At 36.1% G+C, this 27,743-nt stretch overlaps 2 protein-coding genes across 6 annotated transcripts in view; one reads left to right on the forward strand and one right to left on the reverse strand.

Moving 5' to 3' along the window:
* LOC307192045 (uncharacterized protein) overlaps nt 1-20,846 on the forward strand; it is a 440,635-nt gene extending 419,789 nt beyond the window's left edge. For all 4 annotated transcript variants that reach the window (XM_079932466.1, XM_079932465.1, XM_079932467.1 and 1 more), the window contains 2 exons: nt 5,555-5,651; nt 20,258-20,846. The gene's annotated coding sequence lies outside the window, so the exon portion shown is untranslated. The remainder of the gene's footprint in view (nt 1-5,554; nt 5,652-20,257) is intronic.
* Nucleotides 1-27,743, reverse strand: part of HERPUD2 (HERPUD family member 2) — a 42,412-nt gene that overhangs the window by 4,067 nt on the left and 10,602 nt on the right. The window contains exons 1-5 of one of the 2 annotated variants that reach the window (XM_079932461.1): nt 16,304-16,608; nt 15,286-15,363; nt 12,598-12,711; nt 9,956-10,110; nt 1,407-1,529 (exon numbers count right to left, since the gene is read on the reverse strand). In XM_079932461.1, the coding sequence (XP_079788587.1) occupies nt 1,407-1,529; nt 9,956-10,110; nt 12,598-12,711; nt 15,286-15,363; nt 16,304-16,477 (644 nt within the window). In that variant the 5' untranslated portion in view covers nt 16,478-16,608. Of the gene's footprint in view, nt 1-1,406; nt 1,530-9,955; nt 10,111-12,597; nt 12,712-15,285; nt 15,364-16,303; nt 16,609-27,743 lie in introns of those variants that run through there. The other variant, XM_079932462.1, reaches the window with a different exon arrangement.

The raw sequence follows: 27,743 nt of genomic DNA on the forward strand, positions 1-27,743 counted from the left end.
TCAAATGATAACCATTACTATGGCGACAGGTAAGGTATAAAGAGCCTTCCTGTAGCCAAGGGGTTATACAGGAGAGCATTAGGATATGAAGTTAATAAAGCAGGTAGCTTCCTGGGGTAAGGTCTAGAGGAAGGATAAGGATACAGACTTCACACTGTAGGCAAGAGAGCCATCAGATGTTTTAGGGGATGGAGAATGACAGACTCAATTATGTGTTACACAAATTAACCTGGCAGTAGTACAGTGAAATATAGTAAAGAGCCTAAAAGGAGAAAAAGTGATTGCAGTAAAGTGGGTCTAACATTAGAAAAGATCTTCACAAAATATTGAAAGTAAGATACAGGGAAGGACGGAAGCTAGAAACAACATACTAACTCATCTTGGTAAGTTGCTGGATTCAGGGATAACAGAAGCCAGAATCAAAGCTGACTAAGGCTAAGAGCTTGGAGGATGATTAAGAAGAGACAGTATCACTGACAAGGAAGTCAAGAAGGAAAATGCACTTAAGGGGATGGTGCAGTTAAATTTCAGACATGCTGCATTTAAGGGAAAGGCAAATTTCTCTATGGAAATCTCCAACAATTAAGTGGAGACACAAGAGGAGGCACAGAAGATGAAGAACGGGAGTCATCACAGAGAGCTAACAACTAAGGCCATGGAAAAAGGAAATCCAAGATGACTGGCCCAGGACTGAATCCTATCTTCCCTACCAGACTATCACAAGGCACATGGTAGGTATACAAATACCTAACTGAACAAGAAATGTTACCATTTAGAAAAAGGGAAAAAACAAAGGACACAAAATGAGTGATCAGAAAGAGAAAAAGAATGAAGAGGATGACAGAATCACAGAAACAAGGACAGGAAAACATTAAAGAGAAGCTAGAAATGTTAAATGAACACACAGGAAGTCCAGAAGAAAGAAAACCGAGAAACTGTATTTGGTACTAAGATTGTTCCATGCTGATCAGAAGCAAGACTTACTAAAATACCAACAGTCCAGAGAGCATATTAGCCACAACTGAGCCCTACATCAATATGAGCCTCCCTGGCATATGGTTCTTTCTATTCCCTTTTTTATTCGACATCCTACCTTCACGTAGATTTGCTGCCTTCCAGTGAAACTTTCCTAAGTTTTCTCCTCTTAAATAGATAAAATGTTCTATTAAAGAAAGCACCTGAATACTGCTAAATATAATTAGGGGAGAGAGAGAGAAGCAAAGAATAGGTTTAGTTGATGTGAACAGGATGTGAACCCTTTTTCCTTTAGCCAAATACTTTAAAATAATTTTTAAAAACCAATGAAACACATCAGTAAATGAAATCCCAAATCAACTTACTTAGAATCAGAAAGAAAATAAAGCAAACACCACAATGAGTAAAAAAATAAACTCAAATTAACTTACTATTGCATATAATACTGATGCGCATACATCTGTTGCCACCATAGCATCTGCAGTGGGCTGAAAGCGGGATACACAGGGAATCCAGCCGGAACAGCCTGCCCAGGAAGCTGGTTGTCTACATTTCTAAAATCGAGTAATAAAGAAATGTCTTTTAATGCTCCAGAAGAAGTTGAAAGCATTTCTCTACATTTTTATTTCTGAACTACAAGTAATCCATTGACAAACGTATTAAATCTTAATGAAAAATACTTATTTTCAGCATTCCTCAAGTAAGACATTATAGCTTATGTAAGATGACCCTGACCCCAAGTATACAGAACAAGTAACATCACAGCCCAATTTTAATGGAAAAATAAAGCAAATGTGCGGCCAGATTAAACATCTGCTATCTTCTCATTTCAGCACAGAAGTCAAAAAATACTTTCATTACATTTTTAGTACATTCTTCTTGAGAACCAAAACCCTAAATTTGGGGGAATTAGCAAAAGGATATTTTACATTAGTAATAAAATATTATTTAAAACATACCACCTATCAACTGTAAAATAAAAAATGAACATTATTAAAATCTGTAAAATATTTTTTAGTTAAATAACCAAGAATAGCAGACATATTTATACATGCATTCCTAAAGTAGATTAAAATTCTATTAATTCAGTAAAATTTGTGAGTGGTCACATTTAACTTTTCTTTTTTTTTTTTTTTTTTGGTGGTACGTGGGCCTCTCACTGTTGTGGCCTCTCCAGTTGCGGAGCACAGGCTCAGCGGCCATGGCTCACGGTCCCAGCCGCTCCACGGCATGTGGGATCATCCCGGACCGGGGCACGAACCCGTGTCCCCTGCATCGGCAGACGGACCCTCAACCACTGTGCCACCAGGGAAGCCCACATTTAACTTTTCTATGCCTCAGTTTTCTCATCTCTAAAATGGGGCTAATAATAGAATCTTCCTCACAGGGTTGCTAGTCCGTACTCAGTAAATGTTAGCTGTTTTTATTTTTACTCTCCCCTACCACTAACTCTGAATATGACTTCAAAGTGTGTAATGTGAGGTTTGCAGAAATTCGCATACCTCAAGACAACTACAGGGATAAACATATAAGTAAATGCAGAATTTGTGAATTTTGTAACTCTCCTTTTCTTCCTATTACTTGAATTTTATCTTAGCTAATATTAGTTTGATCTATCCAGAGTGAGACAAGAATAATTAACAAATTCATGAACTTTAATTTTATATTCTAAAGAATGTTAACATACAATTAGTAAAAATTGATTATAGAAACCTAATTTAGAAGAGCTTGGGAGGCTAAGACTTATCAACAAACTGTACTAAAGGCAACTTGGTGCTAGATTAAGGCATCAACTCTCCTGCATGTAACCTGAAATTTCCTCATCCTTGGAGGAATAATAGGAGCCATACAGTGGCTCCCATCCTCAGAAGATCCTCCTGCCTCCTGAATGCAGCCCTCCCCACTACTTCCCAAGCCTTCCCACATACTGAATGAAGAAGGAAAAGCAGAGAATCCTCCATGAGAGTTCCTCCCAGCTCTTGATAAACAAGTCCTGTATAAGAAGAGGAAAAGAACCTTACCCCACCTATACATTTAAAAAGATATCAATTAGTGATCAAAGCTGGAGAGAAAGCCATACCACTGGAGCAGAGACGTATTATAAAACATTTATATAAATGTTTTGGCATTTGTATAAATGCTGTTAGCATTTCCCCCAGTGAACTGATGCCTCTGAGCAAAATGAAAACTATCTAAATCAAGTATTAGCCATAATATTAGTGAGTATCTAGGTATATATTTAAATTTTCTTAGTATTTCCAACTAAGAAAAAACTCATCCCCCTAAAAGTAGAACTCAACCGATCTCTACCACTAAGAGGAAATATAACCTCACACAAGTCCATTACTTCAACTGTTAAATGTGAAGGCTGGACTTTGTCACTGTTTTTAAAGGTCAAGGGAAGAAAAGGCCTCTAACAATCACTTAGAAAAAATTACTATAGCTTCCCACCTCACCTTCCTGCAGCCAAAAACATAAATGTGATTACTGAAACTATGTTGTCAAGAAAATAAATTAATAAATTCCCCTAGATGATTCCCATATGCTTCTTCCCTTTCTCACCAATAAGTTAAAAACTAGTGGACTGTATAATTGCTAAGGTACATTCCAGGCCCAGGTTGGTATACTACAATTTTCCATTGTGTTAATTATCCTTCAGACAAGATGTTATATATTTGGTACTCTACAGAAAACAAGAAAAAAGAGTTTATTTGATATGAAATTATAAAGTTACTGTTAAAGCACATAATAATAGAGTAGTGAAACATATTACATAAGAATTTAATATATTCTAGAGGATGCATCATTAAATAACACAATAGAGAATTATTATTTGGAGCTGGGAAAAGTGATGACCAAATTGGTGGTTGGGGGAAGGGAGTTTAAAGGTTCACCTCATTCCATATTCAAATGAGTTTCAAGTAGACTAAAATAAAGTATTGAGTTAAACCACAGAAAATCTAGATGCAATTAGAATTGACTATTTACCAAAACTATGGAAGGAGGAAGACTTTCCTAACTTATAAACAATAGAAGAAAGCACAAAAAAGATAACGTATTTGACCACATAAAATTTAAAGATACTGAGCTTAGAAAAAAATGTTTACAATAAATATTAGTTAATATCTTTTCTATATAAAGAACTCATAGAAATTGAAATAATCATTAGGACACCAAATAAATGCAAATAAAATAAAGATAGGGATTTTTTATCTGCCAATATCCAGTGTTGGCAAGGGGTATAAGTGAAACCCAACTCTTTCATCGCCAGGAGGATAAATTGGAATAAGGCTTTAAAAAACAATTTCATAAAATTAAATACCTTTAAAAATGTTCACTTATACTCAACTGCCCAAGTAATTCTGCTCCTGAGAATTGCTTAAAGAAATATGAAATATGGAAAAAATTTTCACATGTCTGCCCTTTTAAGCCTTTGTACGTACTCATCCCTCTTAGGAACCACACACTCAGCCTACTCCCACTCCCGGCCTCCTTTCCCCTAATAACAGAGAGAAACTGAAAACAAGGACAGTAGCTCATGATTGAAAAGAGAGAACCTTATCATAGCACTTACCAGCATGCTTACGTCACCTGTTTTTAATTCCAGTCCTATGAAGGCATTTATTCTCTGATCTATCTACTTTGACCTACTTCTACTTCTAGGAGTCTATCCTAAATATAAATGGCAAAAATCTGAAATGATATATGCACAAAGCTATTCATTACAACACTATTTGTAAAAGTAAAGATGGAAAATAACTCAAATATTCATCAATAGGAGAATGGATTTCACAATTTATGCAGTCAGTGAATTGGTGTGCAGATGTAAAAAGGAATGAAAATCTCCATATCCTCCCACAGAATGACCTCCTGTATATTCTGTTATGTGATATTTTGTTAAAAAGCAAGGTGCAGAATATGTATAATATGCTATCTTTAATGTCAGAATGAAAAGGATATATTTATATGTGTGTATACACATTGTGTGTACGTGTGTGTATACACACTTTCTTAAATTTTCACTATGAAACAGTGGAAGGATAAACCAAAACCAAAAAGTCATAAAAGTAGTTACGTATTATGGGGAGAGAGAGAACAGGAAAAGGGAATAAAACGAAAGCAGGGCTCTTAATGTATCTTGTTTTATAGATTTGAGACTGGAACCATAGAAATGTTTTATGCAATTAAGAAAAAAGCTAAAGAAAAAATAACAAGACATAAAAAAAATTCAAAGATACGGAAACAAATGAACTCGTGTATCAAGTCTGCAGCATATCACACAGAGAAGATTTATTCTACTGACTTCAAAACATAGTATTTTAACTGTAATAGGATAAATTCTAAAGACAAAAAAGAACCATACTTGGGGGAAGGGAAACACTCAACTCCAATCCCCTCCGCCCATCCTGTCCACCTAAGGGGAAGGAATACTGAGAAGCACCAAGTAGGTTAGGCTCTGATACTCCCTAGCATGTGATGTTCTGGTAAAATTGTTTCTCCTGAGGGCAGACCTTGTTAAGAAGAACAGAAAGGTCTGGCGTTATTTCAAAATCATTTTCTTTTCTCCTCTGCTTGCTAGAAACACGAAGGAATTCCTCTCTGGTATTTACTGTGAGGACCTGGTCAAGCTCCTAGAAGCATCTCAAGTCTTACATTCAAGTCAAATTCATTTTGAGGTAACTTTTTTTTTTTTTTGGCCATGCCCCACAGCTTGCAGGATCTTAGTTCCCCAACCAGGGATTGAACCTGTGCTCTTGGCAGTGGAAGCACAGAGTCCTAACCACTGGACTGCCAAGGAATTCCCATTTTGAGTTAATTTTTAAGTATGGTATAAAATAGTAGTCTAGATTCATTCTTTTGCATGTGGCTGTTCAGTTTTCCCAACACCATTTATTGAAGAGACTGTCTTTTCCTCATTATATATTATTGCCTCCTTTGTCATAAATTAATTGACTATATATGTATGGGTTTATTTCTGGGTTCTCTATTCTGTTCCATTGATCTATGTGTCTGTTTTTATGCCAATACCATATTGTTTTAATTACTGTTACTTTATAGTATAGTTTGAAATCAGGGAGTGTGATGCCTTTAGCTTTGCTCTTCTTTCTCAAGATTGCTTTGGCTATTTGAGGTCTTTTGTGGTTCCACACAAACTTTAGGATTGTTTGTTTTATTTCTGTGAAAAATATCATTTGGAATAATGATAGGGATTGACTGAATCTACAGATTGCTTTGAGTAGTATGGACATTTTAACAACACTAATTCTTCTAATCCATGAGCATGGAATATCTTTCCATTTATTTGTGTCTTCAATTTCTTTCATCATTGTCTTATACTTTTCAGTGCATGGCTCTTTCACCTCCTTGGCTAAACTTATTGCTAATACAGACTTTGAATGTTGTAGATTTATATTTGATCTGGAACTATGGCCAGGCTACACTATGCTTTTTTAAATGGTTTATAAAATAAAATAGTATATGATATTTCTATTTAAAAAGCATACTTAGAAAATTATTTGGAAGGAAACTACAAAAATGTTAGCAACAGTTATTTCTGGGTGGTGGGTTATAAGCGATTTTTACTATTAAAAAATCGGATAACACAGAAGGGTACAATGAGTAGGTTTTCAGTTTTGGTAATTATAAAACAAGGTTGTTACTATTTCGGGGGGGAAATTGAGTGTACATAACAGTGGGTATTCTATAAACCAGTCAGCAGTTTTTGGAGTTAAATAAATATGACAGCACAGCACACTGAGTCCAAAATAGTCAAGATTTATAAATGTGACATTATAAATGGATAGCCAATGTGGTGATATACATGTACTGTTTGGTCTTCTCATGTTTCCTCAGGATCTTGATGGGCAAATTATCACCTGCATTAGAGCTTCTTAAAAAGTGAGGTTCCCAGAATGCTGTTAAGTTGGCAGATTCCTAAGCACTACCCTAAACCTAGTGATTCAAAAACTCAGGGAGTAGGGATCACAATTTAGCAATTTTAACAAGTTCACTAAAGATTGAGACCTACATGGTGGAAAACACATGTGACTAGTTAAACATAAGCTGTACTGAAGTCTAAAAAAGGTGTGCAGAGATTATATTTTGTTGGTGAATTCTTCAAGGTCACTAAATTACTGCTCTTGTACATTTAAGGCTAAGGCTATGTTCAATAAAATTTACTTAAGGACAGATGTAAAGTCTTCATTAGTAAAAAATTACAACTATAAGATGAAATTAAATCACGTTCATTGTTGAACTGAATAACCTATTTACTGAACTTTCACTTAAATTGTTTTGTAAATCACAAAGTGCTCTTTCCAAATATAGATTCATTTTCCAGCACCTAGCACTGGCATTCATTCAAATGTTCAGTGTATCAGACTCACAGATGACTATAAATCTGTTTGCTGAATGAATGTACAACATTCATTTATAAATATGAATGAATTTATAAATAACTGCTAACACATCAGTAAACACTTTACATACATGAACTCTTAATCCACACAGAAATCCTGTATGATAAGTACCGTTATCTCCAGATCATGAGCAAACTGAAACAAAGTAGAGAAGAGACTTGCCCAAGTTAGTCAGTAGTTAGGGCCAGGATTCAAACCAAGGCAGGCTGGCTCCTGAATCTGTACATCCGCTAAGCTATACTGCCCTCCTGATTTAAAACGTTATTCATCTAGTAATAGATTCCCTAAGTGAAGCTCAAATCTTTAAGGATTTTATTGCTTATCATCTTAATACTCATTTTTAGCAAAATAAACACTATTTCAGATTTTTCTAATCTGTTTTATATACTTCTAAGAGCTAAATGCCTTTGTCTACAAAGTTTGTTGATTTTCTCAACAGCCTAAAGAAATTATTAATCTTTTCCCAAGATAACCATGGTCTTATTCTGAAGATATGCAACTTTACATACTTTATTTTGTTTATTACAAAATATATTCACTGTAAGTATGAGAAAGAGTTAAAAATCTTATTGTGCAGAGAGTTAAAAATCTTATTGTGCAGAGATAACTATTATTAACATGTCATTACATATTCTTCCAGGTTTATTATATCCATAATTTTCTCACTTTCTATCACTACCACCGTATTTGGTAAAATATTAGTAAAATCACTCTGTATAAATTAAGAGGAACTGAACTGTCTTACTCTGCAAAAAAGACAGGAAAGGAATCACTGTCATAAGACAGAAAGTATTTTAAGCCATTATTCTATAATGTAAACCGTGACAACACTGTTTTTTATAAATAACTAAATTTTGCTTTGTAATAATCATTTTCTGAAAACAAAAATATTGATAGTTTCATAGGATGCTTCATAAAAGTCTACAATCAGCCTAATCTAAACACTTATTTTTAAAAGGAAAACTCAAGAATATGAGACAGATGAGTCTTTTAAATATTTTGCTATATACTCCGCTTTGTTTTTCTGCATTAAGAATTGAATTAAGTTTAAAGTTCTAAGTAGAAAGTACCTGTATGTTATTACATCCTGTTTGGCATAACAATCAGTGGCTACTCCTTGGTTGTATCACTTACTACCATTCTGAGGAGTCCTAGCCATTTCCTTATTTCCAGCCTCACCATCATGGATCTGGAGCACTGTCACACACTGCAGTCCCACAGCATGATATGCAACACAAAACAACTATCGTTACCTATTATTCATGTTTCCTTTACTTCAAAAGTACTCTGGTTTCAGACATAACCCAGGTCTAAACTGTATTCTCCAAGATCCTCCTTTCTGAGCTGTCTGAAAGATATGCTGTGGCTGTCGACTGCATTCCCCCCTGGAACTGCCTAACCCAAGAGGCCTGCTGTAATTGCTAAACATAAGGTAGCCATAGCAAGCTTCTTGAGTAAACTCCTCCAAGAAAGACTCTGGATAACATGCAATGGTTAGCATATCTTCATAATACATCACAGTTTTATTCTACCTCAGTTGTTACCTTACTGATCATAAACACCAGTGGAAGTTTTTAAAAGCATATTACTGGGCCCTATACTCTTCCAAGAACACTCTTATTCACCCATCTGCTCCCCAGAAGACTAATTTGCATAGACCTATAGTGAGACTGAGTAAAAACAAAAATTTTAGTTACCTAGATCCTTGTTATTCAAAGTATGTTCTAAGCATCAGAAGCATCAGCATCACAGGGGAGCTTGCTGGAAATACAGAATCTCAGGCCCCATAAGACCTACTGAATCAGAACCAGCATCTTAATAAGATCCCCAGGTGATTAGCACTAATATTAAAGACTGAAAAGTACTGCCCTAGACAATTCTAATGTACAACCAGCTTTCAAAAGCACTGCTCCTGGGCTTCCCTGGTGGTGCAGTGGTTAAGAATCTGCCTGCCAACGCAGGGGACATGGGTTTGAGCCCGAGTCCGGGAAGATCCCACATGCCGCAGAACAACTAAGCCCGTGCGCTACATCTACTAAGCCTGCACTCTAGAGCCTGCGGGCCACAACTACTGAGCCCTCACGCCTAGAGTCCGTGCTCCACAAAAAGAGAAGCCACCGCAATGAGAAGCCCGTGCACTGCAACGAAGAGTAGCACCCGCTAGCCTAAACTAGAGAAAAGCCCACGTGCAGCAACAAAGACCCAGCACAGCCAAAAATAAAATAAATAAATTAAAAAACAAAACACCATTCACTTAAAAAAAAAAAAAGCACTGCTCCTGGGAATTCCCTGGCGGTCCAGTGGTTAGGACTCCATGCTCTCACTGCAGAGGGCCCGGGGTTTAGTTCCTGATCAGTGACCTAAAATCCCACAAACCGTGTGAGACAGCCAAAAAAAAAAAAAAAAAAACAAAGCACTGCTCCACCTAACCCTCTAATTCTCAAAACATATAATTAGGTATATGAGTAAATTTCAAACGTACTTTGATTACTGAAGGGGGCTACCATGAAAGTCTGGAGTCACAGATTTTTAAGAGGCCCACAGCTATCAGTTTCACTCACCCTTGCATTACATATGGGAACTGATGACTCTGTGCTGGGTCGGTTTGTGCTTGTGGAAGGGTTCGTTGCCTCAGTCCTTCTGAGGACGAACTGGTAGCTAAAGACAAGGTTTCTTGACTGGATGATGGAGTTGATGATCCTGACAGATCTGAACTCTACAAACAAAAATGTAATTATTTTTTCAAGGAGATTTAATTCATTACAATCACAATATTATAGACACATTGCTAAAAATGTACTTATGAAATCCCTCTGCAAAGAGTGAATTTTAGAAATTTACTGATTTGACTCCTGTGCCCAGCTTAATAGGTAGATATTTTAATTCTTATGAGACTGAAGAGTTTAGAAAATCAAAATCATTTAATTACACATTAGTCCATTTCTCAACTATAAAGGGCTGAGTAGTAATTATATACAAAAAAATAGCACACAAAATTTGTGAAAATTAAATTCATACAAAGCTCTTTTCATGATGCTTAACACATAGGAAGTGTTTGATAAATGGTACTCATAACTGTGTCACTTAAACAGTTACTATGAACTACTACTGTATAACAGCTACTGTATAACATGCTATTAGTAGTATACTCGTTTAAAATATTGAGGAACATGCTAGAATTTTGTGTTATCTCTGACATTAACAAGGAACATAACCTTAAAATTCACTTAACCCCTGAGTCTCAGCTTTCCTATAAAAAATGAGATTGAACTAGATTTTCAAGATTTCTTTCAGTTGTAAAATTCTATTAGTTTATAGATACCACCAACAAATATTGTTTTTTTACAACATGAACAAAATACCAAACAGGATTTTAAAATTCTCATGCTTCAGTGATGTCAGTAACTCACAGATTCAATAACCTCAAACAATATAATCTCTTGAAGACCACCTCAATTTGCTACTGCTTGAAAATAGTTTGTCAAGTGTTTTATGTAAATTTAAAACACAATTACATTTTATATAAATTCCCCACTTTAAAAAGCTGGGTACAAAATAATTTCAACATCCTTCCAAGTTCACTAAAATTGCATTTACCTGTACTGCCTTCCTATTTACAGCATGTCTTTTTGCCTCTCTACCTTCCTTAGTCCTGCCATGTGAAATGGCCCAAGGACACACTGGTCTTTTGCAAAACTAACAAAAGCTTTAAGATGTTATTCCACACCACACAGACACCAGAAACCTTACTAGGGAGCCTGATTGTCAGGCACATGACCTGGAAAGTGTTCTTTTTTGGCATGATTTCTTGTTAAAGGGATCATCAAAATATGGTGTTCATTAAAAAATTAATAGAAGAAAGGCCTAGCCATTTGGCAGCACAGCCTAATTTCTCTAGAACTAATTACTTCTGGCCTTATTGGATAACTCTTTCATGAACAGATTTTTAAGACATTTTCAAGTCCCACTGAAATTTATCTGCCATAAAAAATTAAGAGGAATTCAACTTAATTCTCCTTTGATACTTTTTAGATTTTTATAACACACCTTAAAAAAACTGAATATATATACTAATGACATGAAATCATGAACGAGGAACCACTAGAAAAGTGAGAAGGTTCTTTGTCAACAAAAAGAGAAGCAACACAACTGTGTCCAAAGACTATACACAGAACTCTATGCCAATGCCAGGGTTTTGTCCCTTCTTATGCAAGGTAGGAAACATAGAAAGACCCTTAGGTTTATTGACAAAACATATCTCAATTTAATGTAAGCTAAACTCCCATGGCTGGTACTAGAAAATACTATTGAGGCTATGCTAATTAAATACAGCAACTAGAAGATGTAGTTTCTTAAAGAAGCAGTTAACTGGCAGTATCTATATCACCCATGCCATTCATCCCCTCCTTAAAGTTTTGGCTAGATTCTTGGCAAGAAGGAAAGTACACTTAGCAGTACAAAAGTTCCCTGCCCAGGAAGTTTTAAGCAAGCTTCCACTCATCCAGTCCTTTTCTTTCACCTCCAAAAGTGTCACATAAAGCTTTTACGGGAAACCAAAAATAATTTAATATAAAAGATTTGAGACGGTGTCTCTAAAACTTGTAGACAATATCTAAGTTGAAAAGTTCAACTAGTTTTTAAATTTTCCAAAACAGTTTTAAGCAGATGGAAAAATAAGAAGGGAGAAATGAATACTCAAGTCTGAAAGAACTGAGTAGGTTAAGTAATTATTCCTCCCACAGTTGGAATATAGGCTCAAATGCAATCATTTTAAAAAACAAAGTTCTTGACTAAGCAATCTACCAAGAAGATTTAGCAAACTTAAAGTTTAAATAATTTAATCTACCTTGATTAAATATACTATATCAAATACTTTAAATATTTCTGAAATACTCGCCCTAGAGTTTATATTATATAACCATATCATAATTCTGTTTTTTGAGTATTTCAGTAATTAAACCCCTGAAGATTGGATCTATTACTGACCTGCCATATAGCACATTATAACTCATGGGGAACAGGCTTCAGGGGATAACAGTGTGTATTGGATCTCTAAAATTGAAGTTTAAATGCTTAACTTGAGCTGTTCAAAACACAGTCTTACAACCCACAAGAGCGAATTGTTCTGTTTTCCACTTCGTTTTTAAAGGCAAAAAAGGATAATCAGAAAACTTCAACATTTACTCTGCCCAAAATAACTCACAGAATTGCTGCTGGATGTCAATGCTTCATGACTTTGTCTACTGGTGCTGGATTTTGGAGAACTGGGAGGAGTCCGAGAAGTACATACTAGATGAACCATATGATACTCATCTTGCTAAAATTAAAGAAGATTACATTTAAAGAGTAGTACTGGAAAATACACAGCTCAAAAATGTCAGTAGCTAAGCAGAAATACTTAATTCAGAACTTAAGTTCCTTCCTACCACAGCCATTTTATTAGTAATAAATTGCTGTCATTAGGACCCTTGTGAATTCAATATTTTGTCCATGCTTAGAAAATGGTCTCAATACTCAGGAATTGCTATATGAAAAAAATGATTATTTTGTATACCAAGCCGTTTTGAAGCAAACACTGCTGTAAAGTTGTGTCAGCACTATCTATTATTTCAGTATAAAAACATCTAGCATGTTAATATCAGAACTGTGATAGTCACACTGAAGTTTAGGCCTACAAACTTTGAGTAGTGAAATGTTTTCATTATTTGAGACCTTACAGCGATAAAGAAACTCAAGTAACTTCACTATAATCTCATTTGTCTTAGTTTTAGCAATAGTGTTTTATTTTTTTAAGTCAAAAACTGTTTTTATCTATAACACTTATGCACAGACATAAAGCATATATTTGAACTATATTCTGTAAATATTCCAAATGTGTTGCCATAAATCTACAACTACGACTGAAGGAAAATGTTCTAAAAATGATTAGAATTGGCATTTTAGCTTAGCGATTTCATGAGTATATTTATAGTTAGGCATAAAGCAAGTAAATAAGATGGAGAAAGGAAAGAGAATAAAGGGGGGCAGAGAAGAACAAAGGATGGCTCAGCAATTTTAAAAAAGAAAGAAAAGGGACTTCCCTGGCAGTCCAGTGGTTAAGACTCCACCTTCCAATGCAGGGGGCGTGCGTTCAATCCCTGGTTGGGGAACTAAGATCCCACATGCAGCATGGTGCAGCCAAAATTAAAAAAAAAGAAAAAAAGCATGTGGGATCTTAGTTCCCAGACCAGGGATCGAACCCGTGCCCCCTGCAGTGGAAGCGCAGAGTCTTAACCACTGGACCACCAGGGAAGTCCTGAGGCATTCTTCTTTTAAGTCTTCTGGTTGAAAATGATTTCTGGCAGCAAAAGCCTTTTTAAATGTATGCATATGCAGCCTCTAGCTATACTTGGGTAAAATAATAAATATATATTTCAAAGAGCATATAGCAAAAAGGTTTTTAAGGATAAAGACAGGGAAAGAATGAAGAGGTGAAGCACAGAGGATTTGGGGGGTAGTGAAATATTCCGTACAATACTATAATAGTGGATACATGTCATTTTACATTTGTTAAAATCTACAGAATGTACACCACCAAGAGTGAACCCTAATGGAAACTATGGGTTTGGGGTGATAATGATGTCAATGTAGGCATCAACTGTAACTACTATACCACTCTGACGTGGATGTTGTTAGTGGGGGTAGCTGTGTATGTGTGGAGGCAGGAGGTATATGGGAAATCTCTATACCCTCTGCTCAATTTTGCTGTGAACCTAAAACTACTCTAAAAAACAAAGTCTAGGGGCTTCCCTGGTGGTGCAGTGGTTGAGAGTCTGTCTGCCGATGCAGGAGACACGGGCTCGTGCCCCAGTCCGGGAGGATCCCACATGCCGCGGAGCGGCTAGGCCCATGAGCCATGGCCGCTGAGCCTGTGCATCCGGAGCCTGTGCTCCGCAACAGGAGAGGCCGCAACAGTGAGAGGCCCGCGAACCGCAAAAAAAAAAAAAAAAGTCTATTAAGAAAAGAAATGGGGGGGGGGGTGAATCTGCTGCAAATTCCACTATTTTTGAGAGGGAAAGAGAGCGAGGGAGACAGAGGTTATTAAACCACTTTGGCAACCTGAAACTACGTGATTAAAATGAAAATGACAGCAAGAAGTCACAGTGGCAAAACTAAAATGTCAACTATCTAACAGAAGGAACATACCAGTGTAAGATTTTTTAAAGTTTCCCACAGGTGATCAATAAACATACAAGAGAGGATAGAGAGATTAGGGATATCCAGAAAACACTGAGTTAGGTCAAAGATCTAAAGCAAAACATTAACAGCTATATATTCAATTCTGCTACACTCACAAGCAAAAAGAATCTCAAACATTTGAAAAGTTCTAAAAGTATAAATTCCACAAATAAACAGGAGCTAAAAAGCTGCCATTAAAATAACTAGCATTCAATCTGTCAAAAAAACTATATTCAAATATATTTAACTCTGAGTACCAGCATTCAAAGTTTGCTAACTGATGGACCAATTGGGCTTCATTCTATTTTCTGTCCTGAAATTAAACTCCTAACCGAAGTTAACTTGTATTAAAACGTAGTTTTGTCAAAAGGGTATTTAAGAGAGGAGACTATTATCAATGAAAATCCTTCACCACTACTTGAGCACTCTACTCCTGCACAGTTTACTGATAACTCAGTACTGCTTTCTTACACAAGATAACAAATCCCTGAACACAAATATATAATCCTATTTTAGATTTAGCTATCAGATGGATATACAAAACTGTTACCTAAACCCAAGAGTTGATCTTAAGTAACTAAAAACTAAACTGGTTGGATATCAATAAAACTTCAGAACATATCTCCTCTAGCACTCTGAGTATCTGGTATCAAATAGTGGTAGAAAAGCTTACTTTTCTGAGAATGTCTTTCAGCTGCAGGTGATCGGGAAGCAGTCTGCCAGAATACACCAACCTCTGATCCTTTGTCAACTAAGAAATGGGACAAAGAAAAGAATTCAACTTTTTCTAATTATACAAATTTAAGGTTGGGAATAAGATGCCTTACAATGGGTAAAGTAAAACTCCCTTTAGGCACAGTAAGCAGAAAACTGACATAATTAAGAATTTTGTTTTTCCAAATTCCACTTAAGACATTAAAAGTTCAGCATATGGTAGCATATCTACTGTAGATATAATAAAATACAGATAATTACCAAATTATTTTTAAAACGAGGAAAACAAGGTAAATTGGAAGTTCGTATTTTCAGCCATAATGCAATCCATGTGTGACTGTCATTAAAAACCTTCAAGATTTTAAATGAGAAGGTGGCTGACTTTCTATTAACAGTCAACAATGGGATAAAATTCCAAGGTCACCAGTGTTGCTTTGCATTGTTTGTCAGTATTTTTAATCAAAAGTAAACATAAGATTTAGTTTACTCTTTACTAACATCTTGCAGGACAATTTATTGGTTTTAATTCCAAAGCCGTTTGGATTTAGTTACAGCTTTAGGTAACTATTCTTGTTTTTATTATTCCTGCCATTCTCATGAATACCTTCGTACATTTTTCAAAAACACAAGACTAAAGAAAAATCAACTCAAGTGCATGGAGATTCAAGTGCCATCTCCATATGCAACCCAAAATAGGAAATATGTCTGGTTATCTCTGCCTTATTCTGTACTTAAAATAAATCTGCTAAGTGCTCACACTACAAGTATTAAGTATTTTAAATAAAAGCATTTATGTAGAGTCCCCATAAGACCTCCTATTTCATAACTGAGGAACAGGCAAATGTTCATTGAATTCTATTAAAACAGTTAAATATTAGCTATATCAACAATTACTAAACATGCCAAATCCAAGCAATAACTATAACAATCTTCAAACAGACTACATATGCAACATGGCTACTAAAAAAAAGTCTTACATTAAAAATAACCATAGTAGAAAGAGTCATACTGAGTAATATCTGTGATTCAGGGGTCCTTAGGTACCAAAGATCAAGGGAAGATATAGTTGTCCTTCCAAGATACTTAGCTTTTAGGCATAATTTAGCTTCCCCTGGAAGTATTTTTGAGTGTACCATTCCTAAAATGCACATATAAAAATTCTTATATTAACAACCAAATACAACAAAGGATTTTTTTTAAAATACATATCACAAGTCTTGAAACTTCAATCAATACATATAAATATTGAGTGGAGCACAAACAGTAAATTATATAACATAAGTTAAATGCTAAGTAGATAATGACTGACTTAATCCCTGGACAAATGAATTATGTAATGCTTTGTAAGTTTCCAAAATATACTTATTACTTCAGCTGCAACCTAAAGAAGTTTCTTTGATAAATACTACAGTCATCATAAACTATCATTCTTTCACCAGCCCAAACATTTAATAGATACTTCTCTGTCATATCATTCTGTATAAAAATTATCAGTTCTTTCCTTATGAATTTTTTTTACTTTACTTTGAAACTTCTCAAACATACATAAAGTGGAGAGAATAAAATGAAACCCCTTACCATCTTCAAGAATTCCCAAATATCCAGCTCCAACAATTATCAACATTCTGCTGTTCCTGTTTCATTTACCCACCTACCCCCATTTTGTTTTTGGCAAGAAAGAGAGTTTTAAAGCAAATGCCACATATTTCTTTTTGCCTGTAAAAAACAGAATGTATCTGTAACAGTTTTTTTTCCAACTACCCACAATATTACCACATTCAACAAAATAAATATTAATTCCTTATAATGTGATATCCAGCACAGCTCAGTTTTTCCCACTTGCTCAAAAATGTCTTTTTAGGAATGGTTTGTCTAAATCAGAATACAAACAAGGTTCACACATGGAATGGGGCTTTTATGTCTCTTGTAATTTTTTAACAGCTTCCACTTCTTTAAAATTTTTCCCTAGCTATTTGTTGAAGAAAACATGTTGCAATCTGGATTTGGGTGACTATGTCCTCCTGGTATTGTACAGCATGTCCTGTACTCTCTGTATAATGAAGTTAGATCTAGAGGGTTGATTAAATTCAGGTTCTTTTTTGTTTGACAAGAGAACTTCCTGTTGCATCATATTATTAGCATACTGGATTGAGTGACTTACTTTTAGTCATGTTAAGTTTGATCAGTGGGTTCAAATGTTGTCAGCCAAATTCATCCCTTATAAAGTCTGCCATCAAACATTCACCTTATTAACAACCTAGATCCAACTGCCTAGATCCATTATTTCATTAGGGGTAGAAAATATTTTCTAATTCTCTAATTCTTTCTGTATTAGCTGTGCTTCTTCTAAAAGAACTTTACCTCATTGACCATTTGCTTACCTAGATTACACAAGAAAGACAGCAAAAATGCTCAATTTATTCCCTTAATCAGTTTTCAGAATGAGTGCCCAAGCAACCTCCAGAAGTGACCAAAAAGTTTTGGTTTAAGTATCATTGTGAGCTTGTGGAATTTTGTTTTTCAATGTACTGCCACCTGGTTGTTTTTGTTAATCCTCAAATTGCACCATCTTTGGCCAGTAGGAGTCCCTTCAGGTTGGATCCTATGTCACTTTGACATGACCTCTAAGAGCTTCCTTGCTTTTGGACACACCAGGTTCATCTTCCACATTTCTTTCCCCAGGCCTGGAATCAGCCACTGTTCCAGGGGCCTTGATTCCTTTTAATGGGAAATGGCATCTAGAGACAAAATCTGGGGTCTAAGAGTGCTTATTGTTACTTGCTATTATTTCTAAGATTCTTCATTGAGGAGAGCAAGAAAATATGTATTTTTGAGAAAGAGAAACTTAAACCCTGAGTATATATTCATATTTCCAATTTTAATTAAACAGTATATGGTTTTTTATTTGTATCTCTATCACCCTGAAAATCTTTCGTGCTAATGATATTAACAAACGTATGCCATTAGCAAAAGTATTTATATGCTTTATCCTACTATGTATAATCTCAAATAATAATAACAATATTGGATGAGGTTTAAGATTTCTTGTCACTTTTTTCCGTCCTTAGATATATCCCATTAGGGATATGCAGTCAAAATACAGTTTTGAAATTACTTGTAATAATTCTTCTTACAGTTTTGTCACCATCCTGACATTGTTAAACTGTTTTGTTACCATTTAGGAGTTTTTTTCTATTTAACTTTTTAAAATTATATATAACATACATGGAAACAAAGTAAAAATTATAGAACAAGGTACAAAGAGGTTTAGCTTCTGTTCCTACCCTCTTTCTCTATAATTCTGAATTACCCTTCTGTCATTTTTTAACAACATAACAAACCTGAATACAAATACACTTGTATTTCCCTTCTTTTCTCACATAAAAGATAGTACAAGATACTCCTTTGTACCTTGTTTTCTCACTTACTGTGCCCTGGAGATTACTCCTTAGCAGTATAAAGATGTCTTCCCCATTTTTTTTGACAGATGCATAATGCTCCATTACACAGAAATACTAAAGTTTACAATATGGATATTTGAGTGTTTCCAGGCTTTTGTTATTAATCATAGTGTCCTTCTTTCATACTATTCTACTTATTTCTCTATTCCCCCACTATATCCTGGAACATGGAGCTCCCTGGTGATCTTCATAAAAGCAATCTTGGTGGAAGAGTAGGGTAAAAACTTAAGTGGAATGGATTCAAGAGAACAGGAGAGGAGTACAGATACAGTGAATATTCATAATTTATAAGGAGTTGTGCACTAAAGACAGGAAAGAAATAAAGCAACAGCTAGAAGGGAAGTGGAATCAAAGAGGGTCTTGTTTGTTTTACTGTTTCATGTTTTTGTTTTTTTAAGAAGAGAAAAAAAACATGTTTGTATGCCAACAGGAATAATCCAGTAGAAAGGAAAAACTGCAGATGCAGGAGAGAAAAATAGAGAATTTCAAGAGCAATGTCCTTGAGTAGCTATTAAGGGGTAGAATCTCATGTGAAGGAGCTGGACTTAGAGAAGAATATGGCAGATAGGTGAAGAAATGTTGAGAAACTTGTACATGATCCCACTACCACCTGTCTGTGTCTCAGTTTTCTTAACTGAAAAGTGAGGGCAATAATAGTACCTATTTCACAGGGATGAATTTTCACAACACTGAAAATGCACACAAACCTCTAAGAACAGGGCAGAACACCTAGTAAACATTCAATTAGCATGTGATACTAATCTCTAATACCTGCTTCTCTTACATCATGCTGTTTCCTGAGGATCTAATGAGAGATTATGTGAAAGTATTGATAAGTTGTATGACTAATAGCAGACTATCTTCATTATGTATAAGAACATGATTAGGACACTACTAAATAGGTTTGGTTAAAGTTGCAATAACTATCAGTTTTAATGACTAAAAAAGCAAGCCCTAATCCATGTTTGAAGAGCTTTCAAAAATCAGTTTAAAATGACATTTATAAATAACAAAAGGAAAGCTTTTAATTAATTTTAGCTTCTCTAAACAGAGAGAAAAGTAATTTGACATTGGTAAAAAGAAGTCCATGTCCAAAACATAAGTTACTTACCTTCAGATTTTTAGTGAAAGGATGTATTGGGTGCTAAGATGAAAGAAGTATTTACCAACTACTGCTTCAAAATGTAAGAAATCTGTATATATTACCTGCTTTCTACATAGGTAACTTCCATTTTACTATTAAACTGTAATGGTAATGGAATTAATCATGTACTTTATCACAAGTATCACTTTTAAACAACATGGGGCATAAAAATATGCTATAACACTCATTATTTTGGACTATTGACATATATATATATATATATATATATATATATATATATAAATTAAGTACAATGGCAATCAACTTAGACAGTTTACTCCCGTAATTATTTAGTAGGTAAGTTTAAAACAATTTTTTTTTCACAGAAACAATACAGATCACCATCAGTCAGCAACCTCACAGATTCCAGAAGCCCATGCTTGAAAAACTTAACCATACAAATTAAACATATTTAGTATGATCACTTAGTTTAAAATGCAGGTACTAAATCTCATGAGAGTCAGCTACAAAGTAATCATCCTGTTATTTATATTGATAATTTTTACATCAAGATAAAATTAAAGATGTTGGAGATTGGTTCAGGATGGCAGAGTAGAAGGACGCATGCTCACTCCCTCTTACGAGAGCACTGGAATCACAACTAACTGCTGAACAATCATCCACAGGAAGACACTGGGAACTCACCAAAAAAGACACCCCACATCCAAAGACGAAGGAGAAGCCACAATGAGATGGTAGGAAGGGCGCAACCACAATAAAATCAAACCCCGTGACTGCTGGGTGGGTGACTCACAGACTGGAGAACACTTAAAACACAGAAGTCCACCCACTGGAGTGAAGGTTCTGAGTCCCATGTCAGGCTTCCGAAGCTGAGGGTCCGGCAATGGGGGTAGGAATTCCTACAGAATCAGACTTTGAAGGCTAGGAGGATTTGATTGCAGGACTTAACAGGACTGGGGGAAACAAAGACTCCACTCTTGGAGGGCACACACAAAATAGTGTGCGCATCGGGACCCAGGGGAAGGGGCAGTGACCCCAGAGGAGACAGAACCAGACCTACCTGCTAGTGTAGGACGGTCTCCTGCAGAGGTGGGGGTGGCTGTGGCTCGCCATGAAGACAAGGACATGGGCAGCAGAAGTTCTGGGAAGTACTCCTTGGCGTGAGCCCACCCAGAGTCTGCCATTAGCCCCACCAAAGAGCCAGGTAGGCTCCAGGGCTGGGTCGCCTCAAGCCAAACAACCAACAGGGAGGGAACCCAGCCCCACCCATCAGCAGACAAGTTTTACTTGTCTTTACAGACAAGTTTTACTGACCTCTGCCCACCAAAGCAACAATCACCTCTACCCACCACCAGTCCCTCCCATCAGGAAGCTTGCATAAGCCTCTTAGATAGCCTCAGACATCAGAGGACAGACAGCAGAAAGAAGAAGAACTACAATTCTGCAGCCTGTGGAAGCAAAACCACATGCACAGAAAGATAAACAAAATGAAAAGGCAGAGGACTTTGTACCAATGATGAAGGAACAAGATGAAGGAACAAGATGAAGGAACAAGACAAAACCCCAGAAAAACAACTAAATGAAGTGGAGATAGGCAACCTTCCAGAAAAAGAATTCAGAGTAATGATAGTGAAGATGATCCAGGACCTCAGGAAAAGAATGGAGGCAAAGACCAGAAGATGCAAGAAATGTTTAACAAAGACCTAGAAGAATTAAAGAACAAACAAACAGAGATGAACAATACAATAACTGAAATGAAAAATACACTCGAAGGAATCAATAGCAGAATAACTGAGGCGGAAGAACGGATGAGTGACCTGGAAGACAGAATGGTGGAATTCACTGCCATGGAACAGAATAAAAAAAAAAGAATAAAAAGAAATGAAGAAAGCCTATGAGACCTCTGGGACTACATTAAACGCAAGAACATTCACATTAGAGGGGTCCCAGAAGGAGAAGAGAAAGAGAAAGGACGCGATAAAATATCTGAAGAGATTATAGTCGAAAACTTCTCTAACATGGGAATGGAAATAGCCAGCCAAATTCAGGAAGCACAGAGAGTCCCAGGCAGGATAAACCCAAGGAGAAACACGCTGAGACACACAGTAATCAAATTGACAAAAATTAAAGACAAAGAAAAATTACTGAAAGCAACAAGGGAAAAATGACAAATAACATCAAGGGAACTCCCATAAGGTTAACAGCTTATTTCTCAGCAGAGACTCTACAAGCCGGAAGGGAGTGGCACAGTATATTTAAAGTGATGAAAGGGAAGAACCTACAACCAACAACACTCTACTGGCAAGGATCTCATTCAGTCAACAGAGAAATCAACAGCTTTACTGACAAGCAAAAGCTAAGAGAATTCAGCACCACCAAACCAGCTCTACAACAAATGCTAAAGGAACTTCTCTAAGTGGGAAACACAAGAGAAGAAAACGACCTACAAAAACAAACCCATAACAATTAAGAAAATGGTAACAGGAACATATATATCGATAATTACCTTAAATGTGAATGGATTAAATGCTCCAACCAAAAGACACAGTCTCGCTGAATGGATACAAAAACAAGACCCATATATAAGCTGTCTACAAGAGACCGACTTCAGACCTAGGGACACATACAGACTGAAAGTGAGGGGATGGAAAAAGATATTCCATGCAAATGGAAATCAAAAGAAAGCTGGAGTGGCAATACTCCTATCAGGTAAAATAGACTTTAGAAAAAAGAATGTTACAAGAGACAAGGAAGGACACTATATAATGATCAAGGGATCAATCCAAGAAGAAGATATAACAAATATATATGCACCCAACATAGGAGCACCTCAATACATAAGGCAACTGCTAACAGCTATAAAAGAGGAAATCGACAGTAACACAATAATAGTGGGGGACTTTTAACACCTCACTTAAAACCAATGGACAGATCAGTGAAACTGAAAATTACTAAGAAAACACAAGCTTTAAATGACACAACAGACCAGACAGATTTAATTGATATTTATAGGACATTCCATCAAAACACAACAGATTACACTTTCTTCTCAAGTGCACATGGAGCATTCTCCAAGATAGAACACATCTTGGGTCACATATTAAGCCTCGGTAAATTTAAGAAAACTGAAATCATATCAAGCATCTTTACCGACCACACGCTATGAGATTAGACATCAATTACAGGAGAAACAAACGTAAAAAACACAAACACGTAGAGGCTAAACAGTACGTTACTAAATAACCAAGATATCACTGAAGAAATCAAAGAGGAAACCAAAAAATACCTAGAGACAAATGACAACGAAAACATGACAATCCAAAACCTATGGGATGCAGCAAAAGCAGTTGTAAGAGGGAAGTTTAGAGCAACAAGCCTACCTCAAGAAACAAGAAAAATCTCAAATAAACAATCTAACCTTACACCTAAAGGAACTAGAGAAAGAACAAACAAAACCCACAGTTAGTAGAAAGAAAGAAATCATAAAGATCAGAGCAGAAATAAATGAAATAGAAACCAAAAAATAAGAGCAAAGATCAAAGATCAATAAAACTAGAAGCTGGTTCTTTGAGTAGATAAACAAAATTGATAAACCTTTAGACAGTCTCACCAAGAAAAAGAGGGAGAGGACTCAAATCAATAAAATTAGAAATGAAAAAGGAAGAGTTACAATGGACACTGCAGAAATACAAAGCATTCTAAGAGACTACTACAAGCAACTCTATGCCAATAAAATGGACAACCTGGAAGAAATGAACAAATTCTTAGAAAGGTATAACCTTCCGAGACTGAACCAGGAAGAAATAGAAAACATGAACAGACCAATCACAAGTAATGAAACTGAAACTGTGATTAAAAATCTTGCAACAAACAAAAGTCCAGGACCAGATGGCTTCACAGGTGAATTCTATCAAACATTTAGAGAAGAGCTAACACCCATCCTTCTCAAACTCTTCCAAAAAATTGCAAAGGAAGGAACACTCCCAAACTCATTCTATGAGGTCACTATCACCCTGATACCAAAACCAGACAAAGATACCTCAAAAAAGAAAATTACAGACCAATATCACTGATGAATATAGAATCAAAAATCCTCAACAAAATACTAGCAAACAGAATTCAACACACATTAAAAAGATCATACACCATGATCAAGTAGGATTTGTGCCAGGGATGCAAGGATTCTTCAATATATGCAAATCAATCAATGTGATACACCATATTAACAAAATGAAGAAGAAAAACCATATGATCATCTCAATGGATGCAGAAAAAGCTTTTGACAAAATTCAACACCGATTTATGATAAAAACTCTCCAGAAAGTGGGCACAGAGGGAACCTACCTCAACATAATAAAGGCCATATACAATCAACCCACTGCCAACATCATTTTCAATGGTGAAAAACTGAAAGCATTTCCTCTAAGATCAGGAACAAGACAAGGATGTCCACTCTTGCCACTTATTCAACATAGTTTTGGAAGTCCTAGCCACGGCAATCAGATAAGAAAAAGAAATCAAAGGAATACAAATTGGAAAAGAAGAAAAACTGTCAGTGTTTGCAGATGACATGATACTATACATAGAGAATCCTAAGGCTGACACCAGAAAACTACTAGAGCTGATCAATGAATTTGGTAAAGTTGCAGGATACAAAATTAATGCACAGAAATCTCTTGCATTCCTATACACTAATGATGAAAAATCTGAAAGAGAAATTAAGGATACACCCTCATTTACCACTGCAACAAAAACAATAAAATACCTAGGAATAAACCTACCTAAGGAGACAAAAGACCTATATGTAGAAAACTATAAGACACTGTTGAAAGAAATTGAAGATGATGCAAACAGATGGAGAGATATACCATGTTCTTGGATTGGAAGAATCAATATTGTGAAAATGACTCTACTACTCAAAGCAATCTACAGATTCAATGCAATCCCTATCAAATTACCAATGGCATTTTTACAGAACTAGAACAAAAAGTCTTAAAATTTGTATGGAGTCACAAAAGACCCCAAATAGCCAAAGCAGTCTTGAGGGAAAAAAACGTAGCTGGAGGAATCAGACTCCCTGACTTCAGAGTATACTACAAAGCTACAGTAATCAAGACAGTATGGTACTGGCACAAAAAAAGAAATGTAGGTCAATGGAACAGGATAGAAAGCCCAGAGATAAACCCATGCACCTATGGTCAACTAATCTATGACAAAAGAGGCAAGGATATACAATGGAGAAAAGACAGTCACTTCAATAAGCGGTGCTGGGAAAGCTGGACTGCTATATGTAAAAGAATGAAATTAGAACACTCCCTAATACCATACACAAAAATAAACTCAAAATGGATTAGAGACCTAAATGTAAGACAGGACACTCTAAAACTCTTAGAGGATAACATAGGAAGAACACTCTGACATAAATCACAGCAAGATCTTTCTTGATCCACCCTCTAGAGTGATGGAAATAAAAACAAAAATAAACAAATGGGACCTTATGCAACTTAAAAGCTTTTGCAAAGCCAAGGAAACTACAAACAAGAGGAGAAGACAGCCCTCAGAATGGGAGAAAATATTTGCAAATGAATCAACATACAAAGGATTAATCTCCAAAATATATAAACAGTTCATGCAGCTCAGTGTTAAAAAAACAAACAAACCAATCAAAAAATGGGCAAAAGACCTACCTAAATACACATTTCTCCAAAGAAGCCATACAGATGGCCAAGAAGCACATGAATAGCTGCTCAACATCACTAATTATTAGAGAAAAGCAAATCAAAACTACAGTGAGGTGCTCGCTTCGGCAGCACATATACTAAAATTGGAACGATACAGAGAAGATTAGCATGGCCCCTGCGCAAGGATGACACGCAAATTCGTGAAGTGTTCCATATTTAAAAAAAAAAAAAAAAAAAAAAAAAACTACAGTGAGGTATCACCTCACACCAGTTAGAATAGGCATCCTCAGAAAATCTACAAACAACAAATGCTGGAGGGGGTGTGGAGAAAAGGGAACCCTCTTGCACTGTTGGCAGGAATGTAAATTGATGCAGCCACTATGGAGAATAGTATGGAGGTTCCTTAAAAAACTACAACTAGAACTACCATATGACCCAGCAATCCCACTACTGGGCATATACCCAGAGAAAACCATAATTCAAAAAGACACATGCACCCCAGTGTTCACTGCAGCACTATTTACAATAGCCAGGTCATGGAAGCAACCTAAATGCCCATCGACAGACGAATGGATAATGAAGATGTGGTACATTATTCAATGGAATATTACTCAGCCATAAAATGGAACGAAATTAGGTCATTTGTAGAGACGTGGATGGATCTAGAGACTGTCATACAGAGTGAAGTAAGTCAGAAAGAGAAAAACAAATATTGTATATTAACACATATATGTGGAACCTAGAAAAATGGTACAGATGAACCGGTTTGCAGGGCAGAAACAGAGACACAGATGTAGAGAACAAATGTATGGACACCAAGGGGGGAAAGTGGCAGGGGTGGTGTGATGAACTGGGAGATTGGGATTGACATGTATACACTGATGTGTATATAATGGATGACTAATAAGAACCTGCTGTATAAAAAAATAAATTTTAAAAAAAATTAAAGATTTTGAAAATTCCTAGTCCTAAAACTATGAATCCCAGTTTCAGAAATACAAATACTCATCAAACCTTTAAACCTAATAGCACATAATCTATTTAACCCAAAATATAGCCAATTGAAATAGCATTACTACAAGCCCAGAGGCTGATAATCCCTTTTCCCCATGTCCTAGTTTTTTAAAGCCTATACCCACTCAACAGAAAAGCTGGGCAATGGCTAAGCAAGTCCCTCAGCAGGATGAGGAAACAGCATGACCAACAGCACCCTGCAAAAGGTTTGCAAGAAGAAAAGACCACAGCATTCACCATTTGCACCTCTGGAAGAGCAATCAAGGTTTAGAAAATCCATTAAGAGGCATTTGTACATTTCATTCATATCTTTAGCCACTGTCCCTCTCCAGTGTCTTTTGCTAACTTTTCCATCCAATTCTAGAATTTAAGGAAGCTTCTTCAGCTAAGATGCAAATTTGCTTTTCTATCCAAGGCCTTTCGCTCCCTCTCAGACCCAGATCCAGATATCCAACTGCTTGTTAGACATCTTACACTTTCAAATATCTTTTTTTTTTTTTGGCCGCGCCAGGCAGCATGCGGGATCTTAGTTCTTGGACCGGGGATCATACCCAGGCCCCTTGCAGTGGAAACACGTAGTCTTAACCATTGGACCACCAGGGAATCTCCACCTTCAGATATCTTAATAGGCAACTCAATATCAAAACATCTACAGTGGTTCTCAATTCTTGGTTACCCAGATCTTTCCTCTTGCTTGTTCCCTATTCCGTAACAACTTGCCACCAGTTGTTTAAGCCAAAAATCTGGGCATTATCCTCAATTTTTCTCTCACCTTGTCTAACATATCTAACCACCAGCAAATCTTACGGACTCTATCTCCAGAAGTCCCTCTCAGTCCATTTCTTTCCATCTCTATTGCCATTACCCTAACCTAACACCACCTTTCCTGAACTTCTGTAATAGCTTCTTAACTGGTCTTCACACTGTGTTCTACAGTCAGTAAATAGAGTGATCTTTTAAAAATGTGAATCACTCCTGTGACTCTCTAATGGATTCCTACCACTCTGGATTGAATTCTAATTCCACACCATAACCAGATGGTCCCAGCAGATCTGGTTTCTCTCTCTTTCCAACCTCCTCTGATCATAATCTTTCCTCCTCACTCACTAGCCAAACTGGCATTCACTTAGATCCCCAAATATGCCAAGTTCCTCCC

The sequence above is a fragment of the Stenella coeruleoalba genome (assembly GCF_951394435.1).
Source record: "Stenella coeruleoalba genome assembly, chromosome: 9".
Lineage (NCBI taxonomy): Eukaryota > Metazoa > Chordata > Mammalia > Artiodactyla > Delphinidae > Stenella > Stenella coeruleoalba.